This window comes from Tachyglossus aculeatus, chromosome 17, assembly GCF_015852505.1.
Source record: "Tachyglossus aculeatus isolate mTacAcu1 chromosome 17, mTacAcu1.pri, whole genome shotgun sequence".
In the NCBI taxonomy this organism is placed as follows: domain Eukaryota; kingdom Metazoa; phylum Chordata; class Mammalia; order Monotremata; family Tachyglossidae; genus Tachyglossus; species Tachyglossus aculeatus.
Window position 1 is genome coordinate 13,111,722 of NC_052082.1, and position 18,783 is coordinate 13,130,504.

At 45.5% G+C, this 18,783-nt stretch overlaps 1 protein-coding gene across 2 annotated transcripts in view; it reads left to right on the forward strand.

Annotated features, from left to right (window-relative positions):
• The first annotated feature begins 3,695 nt into the window (after positions 1–3,695).
• CCNI (cyclin I) overlaps positions 3,696–18,783 on the forward strand; it is a 34,839-nt gene continuing 19,751 nt past the window's right edge. Inside the window, exon 1 of one of the 2 annotated variants that reach the window (XM_038759208.1) lies at positions 3,696–4,015. In XM_038759208.1, coding sequence (XP_038615136.1) covers positions 3,944–4,015 — 72 coding nt within the window. In that variant the 5' untranslated portion in view covers positions 3,696–3,943. The remainder of the gene's footprint in view (positions 4,016–18,783) is intronic. The other variant, XM_038759207.1, reaches the window with a different exon arrangement.

Below are 18,783 nucleotides of genomic sequence, written 5' to 3' on the forward strand. Positions count from 1 at the left end.
TTTTGCTTTGCACATAGTAAGTGCTTAACAAATACCATCATTATTATTATTATTATTATCCTGGGTCCGCCAATGGTCAGCTGTGTGACTTTGGGCAAGTCACTTCACTTCTCTGGGCCTCAGTTCCCTCATCTGTAAAATGGGGATGAAGACTGCGAGCCCCCCCACCGTGGGACAACCTGATCTCCTTGTAACCTCCCCAGTGCTTAGAACATTGCTTGGCACATAGTAAGCGCTTAATAAATGCCATCATTATTGTAAAACAATATTGTTTTATTGTTTACTAGAGAAGCAGTGTGGCTCAGTAGAAAAAGCCCGAGCTTTGGAGTCAGAGGTCATGGGTTCAAATCCCCACTCCGCCAATTGTCAGTTGTGTGACTTTGGGCAAGTCACTTCACTTCTCTGGGCCTCAGTTCCCTCATCTATTAAATGGAGATGAAGATTTTGAGCCCCTCGTAGACCAATCTGATCACTTTGTAACCTCCCCAGCGCTTAGAACAGTGCTTGGCACATAGTAAGCGCTTAATAAATGTCATTATTATTATTCTCTGGGCCTCAGTTCCCTCATCTGTAAAATGGGGATGAAGACTGTGAGCCCCCCGTGGGCCAACCTGATCACCTTGTGACCTCCCCAGTGCTTAGAACAGTGCTTGGCACATAGTAAGCGCTTAATAAATGTCATTATTATTGTTATTATTATTATTATTCTCTGGGCCTCAGTTCCCTCATCTGTATAATGGGAATGAAGACTGTGAGCCCCCCGTGGGCCAACCTGATCACCTTGTAACTTCCCCAGCACTTAGAACAGTGCTTGGCACATAGTAAGCACCTAAGAGAAGCAGCGTGGCTCACTGGAAAGAGCCCGGGCTTTGGAGTCAGAGGTCAAGGGTTCAAATCCTGGCTCCGCCAACTGTCAGTTGTGTGACTTTGGGCAAGTCACTTAACTTCTCCGTGCCTCCGTTCCCTCATCTGTAAAATGGGGATTAAAACTGCGAGCCCCCCCGTGGGACAACCTGATCACCTTGTAACGTTCCCAGCACTTAGAACAGTGGTTGGCACATAGTAAGTGCTTAACGAATACCATTATTATTATTAGTCTCAGGGCCTCAGTTCCCCCATCTGTATAATGGGAATGAAGACTGTGTGCCCCCTGTGGACCAACCTGATCTCCTTGTAATCAATCGTATTTATTGAGCGCTTACTGTGTGCAGAGCACTGTACTAAGCACTTGGGAAGTACAAGTTGGCAACATATAGGGACAGTCCCTACCCAACAGTGGGCTCACAGTCTAAAAACCTCCCCAGTGCTTAGAACAGTGCTTGGCACATAGTAAGTGCTTAATAAATACGATTATTCTTCTTCTTCTTCTCTGGGCCTCAGTTCCCTCATCTGTATAATGGGAATAAAGACTGTGAGCCTCCTGTGGGCCAACCTGATCTCCTTGTAACTTCCCCAGCGCTTAGAACAGTGCTTGGCACATAGTAAGCGCTTCGTGGCTCAGTGGAGAAGAGCATGGGCTTTGGAGTCAGAGGTCATGGGTTTGAATCCCAGCTCCAGCACATGTCTGCTGTGTGACCTTGGGCAAGTCCCTTAACTTCTCTGAGCCTCAGTTACCTCATCTGTAAAATGGAGATTAAGACTGTGAGCCCCATGTGGGACAACTTGATCACCTTGTATCTACCCCCAGCGCTTAGAACAGTGCTCCACACATAGTAATCGCTTAACAAATGCTATTATTATTATTAATAAATGCCATGATTATTATAAAACAAGGGGGGGATGGAGTTGTGGAGGCTGTTCCAGCTCCATCACCACCCCGTCAGTCAGCACACGACGGCCCTGAGGAGGCCTCACTGCCTCCACAGCGCATGCGCCGCCCCCCCTTGACCATGGCCGGCGAGGCTTACGTCATTACGTCATTACGTCATTACGTCGTCACGTCACTAGAAACTCCAGATCCCTCCGCCCGCCTTGGGAGGGGGCGCGTGAGAACGTCATCACGTCACTGGAAACTCCAGATTCATTCATTCATTCATTCATTCATCCATCCATCCATCCATTCATTCATTCATTCAATCTTTTTTATTGAGCACTTACTGTGCGCAGAGCGCTGGACCAAAAAACGTGGCTTAGTGGAAAGAGCCCGGGCTCTGGAGTCAAAGGTCATGGGTTCAAATCAATATGATTGAATGAATGAATGAATGTTGGGTAGAGACCGTCTCTATACGTTGCCAACTTGTACTTCCCAAGCGCTTAGTCCAGTGCTCTGCACACAGTAAGCGCTCAATAAATACGATTGAATGAATGGTGGGTAGGGACCGTCTCTATACGTTGCCAACTTGTACTTCCCAAGCGCTTAGTCCAGTGCTCTGCACACAGTAAGCGCTCAAGCAGTACGATTGAATGAATCAATCAATACGATTGAATCAATGAATGAATGAATGTTGGGTAGGGACCGTCTCTATACGTTGCCAACTTGTACTTCCCAAGCGCTTAGTCCAGTGCTCTGCACACAGTAAGTGCTCAATCAATACGATTGAATGAATGAATCAATACGATTGAATGAATGAATGATTGAATGAATGAATGAATGTTGGGTAGGGACCGTCTCTATGTGTTGCCAACTTGTACTTCCCAAGCGCTTAGTCCAGTGCTCTGCGCACAGTAAGTGCTCAATCAATACGAATGAATGAATGAATGAATCAATACGATTGGATGAATGAATGAATGAATGAATGTTGAGTAGGGACCATCTCTATATGTTGCCAACTTGTACTTCCCAAGTGCTTAGTCCAGTGCTCTGCACACAGTAAGCGCTCAATCAATACGATTGAATGAATGAATCAATACGATTGAATGAATGAATCAATTCGATTGAATGAATGAATATGTTGGGTAGGGACCATCTCTATATGTTGCCAACTTGTACTTCCCAAGTGCTTAGTCCAGTGCTCTGCACACAGTAAGCGCTCAATCAATACGATTGAATGAATGAATCAATACGATTGAATGAATGAATCAATTCGATTGAATGAATGAATATGTTGGGTAGGGACCGTCTCTATGTGTTGCCAACTTGTATTTCCCAAGCGCTCAGGCCAGTGCTCTGCACACAGTAAGCGCTCAATCAATACGATTGAATGAATGAATGAATGAATGTTGGGTAGGGACCATCTCTATACGTTGCCAACTTGGACTTACCAAGCGCTTAGCCCAGTGCTCTGCACACAGTAAGCGCTCAATCAATACGACCGAATGAATGAACCAAACTACGCTTGAACGAATGAACGATTGAATGAGCGAACGAACGTCATTACGTCACCACGCATACGTACTTGAACCTCCAGATCCCTCCGCCCGACGTGAGGGGGGGGGGCGGAGAAGAACAAAGAATCCCCCATCCCTAGTCGACCAAACAGGGGCGTTGTAGCCCTCTGAGCATCTCCTGGTCGCCAATTCGGGCGAAAGGGATCCCTACGATGGTGGGGGGGGAGGGTACAGACGGCGGCGGGGGAGGGCGGGGTTGTTTTTGTCAATGTCTCCCGCGCGGAGCGATTTCGAAAGGGCGCGCGTGCCGGATCTTCTTTTTACCTCAGCGCCGCCCCCGGCTTCTTCTTCCCCTTCCCCCTCCCCGTGTCCCCGCGGGCGGCGGCGCCTCGTCGCCCTCCTTCCCCTCCCCTCCTTTATTTTCTTTTCCTCCCCCTTCTTCCCCTCCCTTTTTTTTTTTTTTTTTGTTTTTATTTCGTTGGCCGTTTGGGGCCGGCCCTATGGCGGCGGCCTCCTCAGGCTCCTCGGGCCTCCCCGGCCTCACCATGGGACTAGGCCGCTGAGCCTCCCCCCCCCCCCCACGACAGGTCGCGACAGTCGCGATAGTGGCGACAGCCCGACGACAGGCCCCGCGGGGGAGGAGGAGGAGGAGGAGGAGGCAATAAGGGGGCCCCGGATGAGACCCCCCCGAAAACGCCTCAGGGAGGAGGCCCACAGCTCGGACGGGGACCACGACCAGGAGGAGAAGGTAACCATCATCATCATCGTCATCGCATTTATTAAGCTATTTATTTATTTATTTATGATTATTATTTTACTTTGTTGTTATTAAGCTATTTGTTTATGATTATTATTTTACTTTGTTGTTATTAAGCTATTTATTATTATTATTATTTTGTTATTATTATTTATTAAGCAAAGCACTGTTCTAAGCGCTGGGGAGGTCACAAGGTGACCAGTTGTCCCACGGTGGGGGGCTCACAGTCTTCATCCCCATTCGACAGATGAGGTGACTGAGGCACAGAGAAGCGACTTGATGATGGCATTTATTTTACAGATGAGGTCACTGAGGCACAGAGAAGGGACTTGATCATGATGATCATCATCAGAATGATGGCATTTTATTAAGCGCTTGCTATGTGCCAAGCACTGTTCTAAGCGCTGGGGAGGTTACAAGGTGACCAGGTGGTCCCACGGGGGGGGGCTCACAGTCTTCATCCCCATTCGACAGATGAGGGGACTGAGGCACAGAGAAGTGACTTGATCATGATGATCATCATCAGAATGATGGCATTTTATTAAGCACTTGCTATGTGCCAAGCACTGTAGTAAGCGCTGGGGAGGTTACAAGGTGACCAGGTGGTCCCACGGGGGGGGCTCACAGTCTTCATCCCCATTCGACAGATGAGGTGACTGAGGCACAGAGAAGCGACTTGATGATGGTATTTATTGTGCAGATGAGGTAACAGGCACGGAGAAGGGACTTGATGATGGTGATCATCATCATCATAATGGTGGCATTTTTTAAGTGCTTGCTATGTGCCAAGCACTGTAGTAAGCGCTGGGGAGGTTACAAGGTGACCAGGTGGTCCCACGGTGGGGGGGCTCACGGTCTTCATCCCCATTTGACAGATGAGGGGACTGAGGCACAGAGAAGCGACTTGATGATGGTATTTATTTTGCAGATGAGGTAACTGAGGCACAGAGAAGTGACTTGATCATGATGATCATCACCATAATGATGGCATTTTATTAAGCGCTTACTATGTGCCAAGCACTGTTCTAAGCGCTAGGGAGGTTACAAGGTGACCAGGTGGTCCCAAGGGGGGGTTCACAGTCTTCATCCCCATTCGACAGATGAGGTGACTGAGGCACAGAGAAGCGACTTGATGATGGTATTTATTTTGCAGATGAGGTCACTGAGGCACAGAGAAGGGACTTGATGATGGTGATCATCATCATAGTGATGGCATTTTATTAAGCGCTTACTATGTGCCAAGCACTGTTCTAAGCGCTGGGGAGGTTACAAGGTGACCCAGGTGGTCCCACGGGGGGGGGCTCACAGTCTTCATCCCCATTGGACAGATGAGGTGACTGAGGCACAGAGAAGCGACTTGATGATGGTATTTATTGTGCAGATGAGGTCACTGAGGCACAGAGAAGGGACTTGATCAAGATGATCATCATCATAATGATGGCATTTTATTAAGCGCTTTCTATGTGCCAAGCACTGTAGTAAGCGCAGGGGAGGTTACAAGGTGACCAGGTGGTCCCACTGGGGGGGCTCACAGTCTTCATCCCCATTGGACAGATGAGGTCACTGAGGCACAGAGAAGTGACTTGATCACGATGATCATCACCATAATGATGGCATTTTATTAAGCGCTTGCTATGTGCCAAGCACTGTTCTAAGCGCTGGGGAGGTTACAAGGTGACCCGGTGGTCCCACGGGGGGGGCTCACAGTCTTCATCCCCATTGGACAGATGAGGTGACTGAGGCACAGAGAAGCGACTTGATGATGGTATTTATTGTGCAGATGAGGTCACTCAGGCACAGAGAAGGGACTTGATCGTGATGATCATCATCATAATGATGGCATTTTATTAAGCGCTTGTTATGTGCCAAGCACTGTAGTAAGCGCTGGGGAGGTTACAAGGTGACCAGGTGGTCCCACGCGGGGGGGGCTCACAGTCTTCATCCCCATTTGATAGATGAGGTCACTGAGGCACAGAGAAGCGACTTGATGATGGTATTTATTTTGCAGATGAGGTAACTGAGGTACAGAGAAGTGACTTGATGATGGTGATCGTCATCATCATAATGATGGCATTTATTAAGAGCTTGCTATGTGCCAAGCACTGTTCTAAGCGCTGGGGAGGTTACAAGGTGATCAGGTGGTCCCACGGGGGGCGCTCACAGTCTTCATCCCCATTTGACAGATGAGGTCACTGAGGCACAGAGAAGGGACTTGATCATGATGATCATTGTCATAATGATGGCATTTTATTAAGCGCTTGCTATGTGCCAAGCACTGGTCTAAGCGCTGGGGAGGTTATAAGGTGACCAGGTGGTCCCACGGTGGGGGCTCACGGTCTTCATCCCCATTTGACAGATGAGGTGACTGAGGCACAGAGAAGCGACTTGATGATGGTATTTATTTTGCAGATGAGGTAACTGAGGCATAGAGAAGTGACTTGATCATGATGATCATCATCAGAATGATGGCATTTTATTAAGCGCTTGCTATGTGCCAAGCACTGTTCTAAGCGCTGGGGAGGTTACAAGGTGACCAGGTGGTCCCACGGGGGGGGGCTCACAGTCTTCATCCCCATTCGACAGATGAGGGGACTGAGGCACAGAGAAGTGACTTGATCATGATGATCATCATCAGAATGATGGCATTTTATTAAGCACTTGCTATGTGCCAAGCACTGTAGTAAGCGCTGGGGAGGTTACAAGGTGACCAGGTGGTCCCACGGGGGGGGCTCACAGTCTTCATCCCCATTCGACAGATGAGGTGACTGAGGCACAGAGAAGCGACTTGATGATGGTATTTATTGTGCAGATGAGGTAACAGGCACAGAGAAGGGACTTGATGATGGTGATCATCATCATCATAATGGTGGCATTTTTTAAGTGCTTGCTATGTGCCAAGCACTGTAGTAAGCGCTGGGGAGGTTACAAGGTGACCAGGTGGTCCCACGGGGGGCGCTCACAGTCGTCATCCCCATTTGACAGATGAGGGGACTGAGGCACAGAGAAGCGACTTGATGATGGTATTTATTTTGCAGATGAGGTAACAGGCACAGAGAAGTGACTTGATGATGGTGATCATCATCATCATAATGATGGCATTTGTTAAGCGCTTGCTATGTGCCAAGCACTGTAGTAAGCGCTGGGGAGGTTACAAGGTGACCAGGTGGTCCCACGGTGGGGGCTCACGGTCTTCATCCCCATTTGGCAGATGAGGGGACTGAGGCACAGAGAAGTGACTTGATGGTGATGATGATCGTCATCATAATGATGGCATTTATTTTACAGATGAGGTAACTGAGGCACAGAGAAGTGACTTGATGATGATGATGATCATCATCATAATGATGGCATTTATTGAGTGCTTACTATGTGCCAAGCACTGTTCTAAGCGCTGGGGAGGTTACAAGGTGATCAGGTGGTCCTACGGCGGGGGGGGGGGGGGGGGGGGCGGCTCACAGTCTTCATCCCCATTTGACAGATGAGGTAACTGAGGCACAGAGAAGTGACTTGATGATGGTGATCATCATCATCATCATGATGGCATTTATTGAGCACTTACTATGTGCCAAGCACTGTTCTAAGCGCTGGGGAGGTTACAAGGTGATCACAGGTGGTCCCACGGGGGGCTCACAGTCTTCATCCCCATTTGACAGATGAGGGAACTGAGGCCCAGAGAAGTGAAGTAACTCACCCAAAGTCACACAGCTAAGTGGCAGAGCTGGGATTTGAACCCATGACCTCTGACTCCAGTCAATCAATCAATCAGTCGTATTTATTGAGAGCTTACTGTGTGCAGAGCACTGTACTAAGCGCTTGGGAAGTACAAGTTGGCAACATATAGAGACGGTCCCTACACAACAGTGGGCTCACAGTCTAGAAGGGGGAGACAGAGAACAAAACAAAACATATTAACAAAATAGAATAGATATGTGCAAGTAAAATAATAAACAAATAGAATAATAAATATGTACAAGCATATATACATATATACAGTTGCTGTGGGGAAGGGAAGGAGGTAAGACGGGGGGGATAGAGGGGGGAGGAGGGGGAGAGGAATGAGGGGGCTCAGTGTGGGAAGGCCTCCTGGAGGAGATGAGCTCTCAGTAGGGCCTTGAAGGGAGGAAGAGAGCTAGCTCCAAAGACTGGGCTCTTTCCACTGAGCCACGGTGCTTCTGCATCATCGTAATGATGGCATTTATTAAGTGCTTACTATGTGCCAAGCACTGTTCTAAGCGCTGGGGAGGTTACAAAGTGATCAGGTTGTCCCACGGGTGGTCCCACAGTCTTCATCCCCATTGAGGTAACTGAGGCCCAGTGAAGTGACTTACCCAGAGTCACACAGCTGACAGTTGGCAAAGCGGGATTTGAACCCATGTCCTCTGACTCCAAAGACTGGGCTCTTTCCACTGAGCCACAGTGCTTCTGCATCATCTGATCATTATTATTATCATTTTATTTGTACATATTTATTCTACTTATTTTGTTAATACGTTTTGTTTTGTTCTCTGTCCCCCCCTTCTAGACTGTGAGACCACTGTAGGGTAGGGACCATCTCTAATTGTTGCCAACTTGTACTTCCCAAGCGCTTAGTGCAGTGCTCTGCACACAGTAAGCGCTCAGTAAATACGATTGAATAAATGAATGATCACGATGATGATGATGATGATCAGCATCATCATCATAATAATGATGGCATTTATTAAGCGCTTACTATGTGCCAAGCACTGTTCTAAGCGCTGCGGAGGTTACAGGGTGACCAGGTTGTCCCATGGGGGGCTCACAGTCTTCATCCCCATTTTACAGATGAGGGAACTAAGGCACAGAGAAGTGAAGTGACTCGCCCAAAGTCACACAGCTGACAAGTGGTGGAGCTTGGATTTGAACCCACGACCTCTGACTCCAAAGTCCGGGCTCTTTCCACTGAGCCATGCTGCTTCTGCATCATCATCATCAGCAGCATCATTAAAGAAGCACCTATATGTACATATGTTTGTACATATTTGCTTACTGTGCGCAGACCACTGGACTAAGTGCTTGGGAACTACAAGTTGACAACATATAGAGACGGTCCCTATTCCTTCATTCATTCATTCAATCGTATTTATTGAGCGCTTACTGTGCTCAGAGCAGTGGACTAAGCGCTTGGGAAGTCCAAGTCGGCAACCTAGAGAGACGGTCCCTACCCAACAGCAGGCTCACGGTCTAGAAGGGGGAGACAGACAACAAAACATATTAACAAAATAAAATAAATAGAATAAATATGTAGAAACAAAATAAATAAATAGTGCAATAAATACGTACAAACATATATACAGGTGCTGTGGGGAGGGGAAGGAGGTAAGGCGGGTGGGGGGGGTAGGAAGGGAGGGGGGGAGATCCATCATCATCATCATCATAGAAGCATCAATATGTACATATGTTTGTACATATTTATTACTCTGTTTATTTTACTTGTACATATTTATTCTGTTTATTTTATTTGGTTAATATGTTTTGTTTAGTTGTCTGCCTCCCCCTTCTACTCATTCAATCGTATTTATTGAGCGCTAAGCGCTTGGGAACTACAAGTTGACAACATATAGAGATGGTCCCTAATCATTCATTCATTCATTCACGGGAATTTATTGAGTATTATTTATTGGGTATTATTTATTGGGAATTTATTGAGCGCTTACTGTGCGTAGAGCAGTGGACCAAGCACTTGGGAAGTCCAAGTTGGCAACATATACAGATGGTCCCTACCCAGCAGCGGGCTCACAGTCTAGAAGGGGGAGACAGACAACAAAACATATTAACAAAATAAAATAAATAGAATAAATATGTAGAAGTAAAATAAATAAATAGAGCAATACATGCGTACAAACAGATATGCATATATACAGGTGCTGTGGGGAAGGGAAGGAGGTAAGGCGGGGGGGTGGGAGGGAGAGGAGGGGGAGATCCCTCATCATCAACATCATCATCATCAAAGAAGCACTGGTATGTACATATGTTTGTACATATTTATTACTCTGTTTATTTTACTTGTACATATTTATTCTATTTATTTTATTTGGTTAATATGTTTTGTTTTGTTGTCTGCCTCCCCCTTCTGTTCATTCAGTCGTATTTATTGAGTGCTTACTGTGCGCAGACCACTGTACTAATCAATCAATCAATCAATCGTATTGATTGAGCGCTTACTGTGTGCAGAGCACTGTACTAAGCGCTTGGGAAGTCCAAGTTGGCAGCATATAGAGATGGTCCCTACCCAACATTCATTCATTCAATCGTATTGATTGAGCGCTTACTGTGTGCAGAGCTTGGGAAGTCCAAGTTGGTAAGCTAGAGAGACGGTCCCTATCCAACAACAGGCTCACAGTCTAGAAGGGGGAGACAGACAACAAAAACATAACAAAATAAAATAAATAGAATGAATATGCAGAAGTAAAATAAATGAATAGAGCAATATGTATTTATTGCACAAACATATATACAGGTGCTGTGGGGAGGGGAAGGAGGTAAGGCGGGGGGGGATGGGGAGGGAGAGGAGGGGGAGATCCATCATCATCATCATCATCATCATCATCATCAAGAAAGCACGGATATGTACATATGTTTGTACATATTTATTACTCTATTTTATTTGTACGTATTTATTCTTTTTATTTTATTTGGTTAACATGTTTTGTTTTGTTGTCTGCCTCCCCCTTCTAGACTGTGAGCCCGCTCTTGGGTAGGGACCATCTCTTTCTGTTGCCAACTTGTACCTCCCAAGTAGTAGTAAGTGCTTAATAAATTATAATTCATTATAATTATATTATTATTATATATTCTAACTTAATATTTATTATAATTATAAATGAATGAGCACTTAATAAACACCATTATTATTATTATTACCATCATCATCATCCTCTCCTCCCCCTCCCCCTGCCTTACCTCCTTCCCCTCCCCACAAAACCTGTATGTGTGTGTGTGTATATATATATATATATACACACACACACACATATACATATACGAATGTATTTATAGGTGTTTGTACATATTTATTGCTCTATTTTATTTGTACATATTCTATTTATTTTATTTGGTTAATATGTTTTGTTTTGTTGTCTGTGTCCCCCTTCTAGACTGTGAGTCCGCTGTTGGGTAGGGACCGTCTCTATATGTTGCCAACTTGTACCTCCCAAGTAGTAGTAAGCTCTTAATAAAATGTAATTAATTATAATTATATATTTATATTATTATATATTATAAAACTATTTATTATAATTATAAATTAATTATAAGTCAATAAGCACTTAATAAACACCATTATTATCATCCCCTCCTCCCTCTCCCCGTCCCCCCGCCTTACCTCCTTCCCCTCCCCACAGCACCTGTATATATGTATATATGTTTGTACGTATTTATTACTCTATTTATTTTACATGTACATATTTATTCTACTTATTTTATTTTGTTAATATGTTTTGTTTTGTCATCTTTCTCCCCCTTCTAGACTGTGAGCCCGCTGTTGGGTAGGGACCGTCTCTCTATGTTGCCAACTTGTACCTCCCAAGCACTTAGTACAGTGCTCTGCACACAGCAAGTGCCCAATAAATACGACTGACTGAATGAATAATAATAATGACGATGGCATTAAGCATGAAGCGCTTACTATGTGCCAAGCACTGTTCTAAGCGCTGGGGCAGATACAAGGTGATCAGGTTGTCCCATGTGGGGCTTACAGGCTTCAACCCTATTTTACAGTTGAGATAACTGAGGCCCAGAGAAGAAGAAGGATGATGGTGTTTTTTAAGCGCTTATTATGTGCCAAGCACTGTTCTAGGCGCTGGAGTGTATATAAGGTGATCACGTGGGGCTCACAGGCTTCATCCCCATTTGACAGATGAGGTAACTGAGGCCCAGAGAAGAATAATAATGATGATGGCATTTGTTAAGCATTTACTATGTGCCAAGCACTGTTCTAAACACTGGGGCAGGTACAAGATGATCAGGTTGTCCCATGTGGGGCTTGCAGGCTTAATCCCCATTTTACAGATGAGATAACTGAGGCCCGGACAATAATAATAATGGCATTTGTTAAGCGCTTACTATATGTCAAGCACTGTTCTAAGCCCTGGGTCAGATACAAGGTGATCAGGTTGTCCCATGTGGGGCTTGCAGGCTTCATCCCCCTTTTACAGGTGAGGCAACTGAGGCCCAGAGAATAATGATAATGATAGCATTTGTTAAGCACTTACTATGTGCCAAGCAGTGTTCTAAGCTCTGGGGAGGTTACAAGGTGATCAAGTTGTCCCACGTTGGGCTTGCAGTTTTAATCCCCATTTTCCAGATCAGGTAACTGAGGCATAGGGAAGTCAAGTGACTTGCCCAAAGTCACACAGCTGACAATTGGCAGAGCTGGAATTAGAACTCGTGACCTCTGACTCCCAAGCCCAGGCTCTTTCCACTAAGAGAAACAGCCTGGCTTAGTGGCAAGAGCCCGGGCTTGGGAGTCAGTGGTTGTGGGTTCTAATCTCGGCTCTGCCACTTGTTTGCTGTGTGACTTTGGGCAAGTCACTTGATTTCTCTGTGCCTGTTACCTCTTCTGTAAAATGAGGATTAAGATTGTGAGCCCCACATGGGACAACCTGATAATCTTGTATCTACCCCAGCACCTAGAACAGTGCTTGGCACATAGTAAGCGCTTAACAAATGCCATCATTATTATAATTATTATTATTATTATTCTCTGGGCCTCAGTTATCTCATCTGTAAAATAGGGATTTTAAGCGCTGGGGGAGAGAAGAGGTCGTCAGGTTGGCCCACGCGGGGCTCACAGTCTTCATTCCCCTTTTCCAGTTGAGGTGACTGAGGCCCAGAGAAAAATAATAATAATAATGTTGGTATTTATTAAGTACTTTCATGTGCCAATCACTGTTCTAAGCGCTGGAAGGGATACAAGGTCATGAGGTTGACCCACATGGGGCTCACAGTCTTCAGGTCCCTTTTCCGGATGAGGTGACTGAGGCCCAAAGAAGGGAAGTGGCTTGCCCAAGGTCACACTGCAGACAGGTGGCGGAGACAGGGTTAGAACCCAGGTCCTCTGACTCCCAAGCCCGTATTCTTTCCACTAAGCCACACTGCTTCTCATAATATTAATTAATTAATAATTAAGCGCTTACTATGCTTCTAATTTTCTAATCCCGGCTCCGCCACTTGTCAACTGTGTGACTTTGGGTAAGTCAGTTCACTGCTGTGGGCCTCAGTTACCTCATCTGTCGAATGGGGATGAAGATTGTGAATCCCACATGTCATTATTATTATTATTATTGTTATTATTATGTGCCAATCACTGTTCTAAGCGCTGGGGTAGATGCATGTCATCAGGTTGTCCCACATGGGGTTCACAGTCTTCATCCCCCTTTTACAGTTGAGGGAACTGAGGCCCAGAGAGGTGAAGTGGCTTGCCCAAGGATATAGACCAGAGAAGCGGTAGAACTGGGATTAGGACCCACATCCTCTTACTCCCCAAGCCCGGGCTCTTGCCATTAAAGCTGCGATCGCTAGATTTAGTCAGATTGATTGAGCGCTTACTGTGTGCAGAAGCAATGTACTAAGTGCTTGTCAGTTGTTGTAAGGGCTTATAATAATTCTTATGATATGTTAAGCGCTTACTATGTGCCAAGTGCTGTCCTAAGCGCTGGGGTAGATACAAGTTAATCAGGTTATCCCACTTGGGGCTCACAGTCTTCATCCCCATTTAGATTGTCAGCTCAACAGCAGAGAATGTGATGCTGTCATTAATTGTCATTTGAGTGCCTACTGTGTGCACAACACTGTACTAAGCGCTTGTCAGCTGTACTATGGGATTGTAGATCGTGAGCTCCTTGGGTCAGGGAATGTGAAACTCTCATTCATGAAATCGTATTTATTGAGCGCTATTGTGTGCAAATAATGGTATTTGTTAAGCGCTTACTATATGCCAGGCACTAGCACTGTACTAAGTGCTTGTCAGCTGTATTAAGCGCTTGTAGATTGTCAGCTCCTCGAGTGTAGGGAATGTAGCGCTCTCATTTATTGTCATTTATTGAGCACTTCCTGGGTGCGCAGTACTGTACTGAGAGCTTAGGAGAGTACAGTACAGCAACAGACACAAGCATAGAGAATGTGGCCCTCATTTATTGTCATATTTATTGAGCACTTACTGTGTGCAAAGTACTGTACTAAGAGCTTGGGAGAGTACAATACAACAACAAGCACATTCTCTGCACACAGCGAGCGCCCAGTACATCCCAGCATCTGTGGGATCGAGCCGGTTGGTGAGACCTGGTGATGTAGTTAATGTAAGCTGTAGAGCCTTTCATGGACGATCACATAATGAGCATTACCACTAATAAAAAAGCCAAATAGTTGGGGGTGGGGGGGAGTGGGAAGAACAAAAGGGAAGAAAATGAGACACATGAGATTGCCTTGAGAGCAGTAATTCTGCTGTATCCCGAACTCGGTGCATTTGATCTTCCCAAGCGCTTAGTACAGTGCTCTGCACAAAGTAAGCGCTCAATACGATTGAATGAATGATCCAGTTTTGGCTTCATCTGCACAGAGTCAATATGAGAGAGTGGGGGAAGTGTTTTTTTGTTTTACAATGAAAATCTAAACCATTCAGACTTTTCTTCCCTATTTCCCAGGGAAAGATGTTGATATAATTTGGCGGTCGGCCGGGGCAGAAGATGAAGAAATCTTCACTCCCTGACTCCTCTAGGGCTCTATTATCAGTAGTATTTATTGAGCGCAATATGGGTACAGAGAAGCTCTGTGCCCTTATATTTAAAAGAAATAAAAAGGTACAATCATTGTCTTCAAGGAAGCTTGCAATTTAGTGGGAGAGTTAGTAGTATAAACAAAGGAATCTATTGTAGAGTACATAGGTCTAAGTAACAGACTTGGCTGAAAAAACCTATACATTCTTGAGTGGTCAGGGAATACTTACTGAAGGATTTTGAAGAAAAGGGGCGTAGTTAGACTGGTTGCTTGCTAATTAGAGCTGGGGCCTGGCATGATCTAATGAGTAACCTTGGAGCCGGTGAAAGGTGTGTTTTTTTGTTGTTGTTGTTGGTTGTTTGGCTTTTTTGGTCATATACAAGAAGCAGCAGGTAGCCATTGGGACAGGCTGTGATCAGTTCCAGTTAGTTTTAGAAAGTCATGTTAATGTACATTGAAGTGCTTATTTTATGTAAAGCACTGTGCTTAGCCCTGGGAAAAGGTAGGATAAGGCTTAATCATAGCCTGTGACTTATGGGTAGCCCTCAATGTAAAAGGTGGAGCAGACTCCCAAGGGGCCAAGCTACACAGACTACAGCAAGAACAATAAAACAGCTGCTGAACAAGTGTTTCTTGAAATAAATGGTTTTCAGGTGCCTCGCCGCTACTGGTGGAGGTGTCCGAGAGTCATGACATTGTCCGGTAGGCTCCGGCCTGTGGATCTAAGACCCCTATGGAGATCCCTGATGACCGTCCTCTAAACTGTTTAGGCTATAAGCTCCTTGTGGTCAGGGACATATGTCTACCAATTCCGTTACAATAACAATAATTATGGTATTAAGTGCTTAGTATGTTCCAGGCACTGTTCTAAGCGGTGAAGGTGATAGAAGATAATTGGGTTGGACACAGTCCCTGTCCCATATAGGGCTCACAGTCTTAATCGTATTTTACAGATGAGGGAACTGAGGGCCGGAGAAATGAAGTGACTTGCCCAAGGTCACACAGCAAACAGGTGGCAGAGTTGGAATTAGAACCCATGACCTTCCGACTCCCAGGCCTGAGCTCTATCCATTAGACCACACTGCTTCTCATAGTGTACTCTCCCGAGCACTTAATACATTGCTGTGTCCATAGTAAACACTCAATAAATACGATCGAGGGACATCCTGGCTGCTAAGTGTAGCCAAATGTAAAATTAACCAAAGTGGGGAGAGGCTGAAGGCAGGGTCACCAGTCAGATAGCCGTTGGGGTGGCCAGCCAGGTCGTCATAGACCTTTACCAGATCTGTGAGAGGGAAATGTTCCTGAGGAGGAACTGACAGGATTCATTTATAAAAAGTTTGATTGGGGAAAGTCATTGAGAAAGAGGAGTCACACTGTTTTAACTCCCAAGATTTTTTGAGTTGGTAGGACAGAGTGGATGGTGCTGTGTTTTGTGGTGGAAAAAGTTGGAAAAGTAGAATGTTAAAGAGCCGGCAGATCGATTCCCTAGAGGTGTCCCAAATAACGTAGAAAGAAATAGAAGATTGGGGGTTAAGTGAGAAGTTAGGGCTGTGCCTGTAGATTTCGGAGTTTTCTGCAAAGTAGTGGAAGGTGAAACCGCGAAAATGGATGGGCTCCCTGAAATGGAATGTAGCATGTCAACAGAGGTCCCGGAACTGAGCCTTAAGTAACACTTTAGATAAAGGTTGAGAGAAGCTGCAGGGCCTAGGGGATGGAGTGCAAGCTTCAGACTCAGAAGGGCCCGGATTCCAATTCCAGCTCTGCTACTTGTCTGCTTTGTGACCCTGGGCAAGTCTCCTGGGCATCAGTTACCTCATCTGTAAAATGGGAATTAAGACTGAGTGTTCCATATGGGACATGGATTGTGCCCAGCCTGATTAGCTTTAATCTACCCCAGAGTTAAGTACAGTGCAGAGCACATTGTAAGCACTTAACAAATACCATAGAAAAAGGAGGGGTAGGAAAGCCAAATGATAATACAGAAGGAGTGGTCAGGGAGGTGGGTTGTAAAGGGCAAGACTGCTGTTGTCTGTAATGCCAAAGCCAGAGAGGCTTTCTAGGGGAAGATGAAAGCAGCACAAAAGTGCAGTAGGATTAGGACAGCAAAGAACAAGCTAGATTTTTCTAGAAGGAGGTAGGACAGTCCATCAGTCTGGTATTTTTCAAGCTCTGTGTGGCAAATGTAGTACTGAGCTGTACGGTACCACAGAATCGGTAGACATGCTCCATACCGACCAGGAGTTTATAATCTAGAGGGCGAGACAAGCATTAATTATGGGTATGTACATGAGTGCTGAGGGGCTGAAAATGGGGTGAATATCAAATGCCTAAGGGGTAAAGATCCAAATGCATATTTATCACAGAAGGGAAGAGGAGTAGGGGAAATGAGGGATTAGTGGGGAAAGGCCCCTGGGAGGAGATGTGATTTTAATAAAGCTTTGAAAGTGGGGAGAGTGTTGGTGTGTTTGGTATGAAGGGGAGGGAGTTCCAGACCAGAGGAAGGACCAGGGGCAAGGGGTTGGTGGTGAGATAGATGAGATCAGGGTTCAGTGGTAGATTGGCATTGGAGGAGAGAAATGGGTCATCTGGGATGTAGTAGGAAATCAACAAGATAATATAGGAGGGGGTGAGCTGATCCAGCTCTTTAAAGCTGATGATAAGGAGTTTCTGTTTGATGCTTAAGTGGAGGGGCAATGACTGGTGGTTCTTGGGTGGGGAGATGTGAACTGAACAGTTTTTTTTAGAGAAGTGACCTAGACAGCATAGTGGGGAGGCTGATGCAGTAGTCAAGGTGGTATAAGTGCTTGGGTCAGCAAAGTAGCATTTTTGGATGGAGGGAAAAGGGCGGATATATGCAGTATTGTGAAGGTAGAACTGACAGGATATGGTGACATTAAATATGTGGGTGGAATGAGAGGTGAGGCCGGATAGTGGTTTCTGCAGTGATGGAAAAAACATTGTGGGGGCACGGTTTGGGTGGGAAGACAAAGAGCTCTGTTTTAGACTTAAGTTGGAGGTGTCCCTAGGACATTGAACTACAGGTGTCCTGAAGGCAGGAAGGAATGCCAGACTGCAGAAAAGGAGAGTGGTCAGGGCTGGGGATATAGATTTGGGCATCATCTATGTAGAGATAGTAATTGAAGTTGTGGGAGCATTGAAGCTGTGGGAGCAGAGTGAGCTCTCTGAAGGAGTTGGAGTAGATGGAGATTAGAAGGGGGCCCAGAATTGAGCCTTGAGGCACTCCCACAATTAGAGGGTGAGGGACAGAGGAGGAGCTTGGGGATGAGTGGCCACCTGGAGAGGACAGTGTCAACGAAGCCAAGGTTGGCTAATGTTTCTAGGAGAGGGGGGTGTCCAAGGCAGCTGAGAGGTTGAAGAGGATTAGGATGGAGTGGAGATTGCTGGATTTGACAAGAAGGAGATCATTGGTGACCATAGAGAGGGTGGTTTCTGGCATTGTAAATTTTCATGAGTGTAGTCTCCGTGTATTCTGGATGTTGTAATCTCATGTCGATCGGGGTATAGAAGAAATTTGGTTCGAACTAGACTTAGCCAGAGTATACAGCCTGTTTGAAGACTTTAGACAAGAAAAGGGAAACAAAATTATCGCTCAAGCTTGTGGTACCATTTGTAGGATGGTTTTTTTAAATTTCCGATCAAGGGAGACTCAGGCATGAGAGAAGGAAACAGAGAAGGGGGAAGTGAAAAGGGGGACAGCAAACATTTTTAACAGGTGAGAGAGAATGGGATGTTAGGCGTGATGGACTTAATTTTGAGAATAGATGGATGCTTCTCGAGATAGCTGGGAAGGAAGAGAAAATGATGGATGTGAAGGGAGGAGACAACCGAGATGATGAGAGGGTCTTTGGGGAATGTCACATCTGATGGCCTGTAGGTGTGTGAGGTAACTTTCTCCCAAGATTCTCTAATGGTGAGTCCAAAGTGCTTTATTCTCAATGCTAAAAATATAGAAAATTTGAAATGTGCAAAGTATACTGCACAAATAATGCAAACCAGTTCAA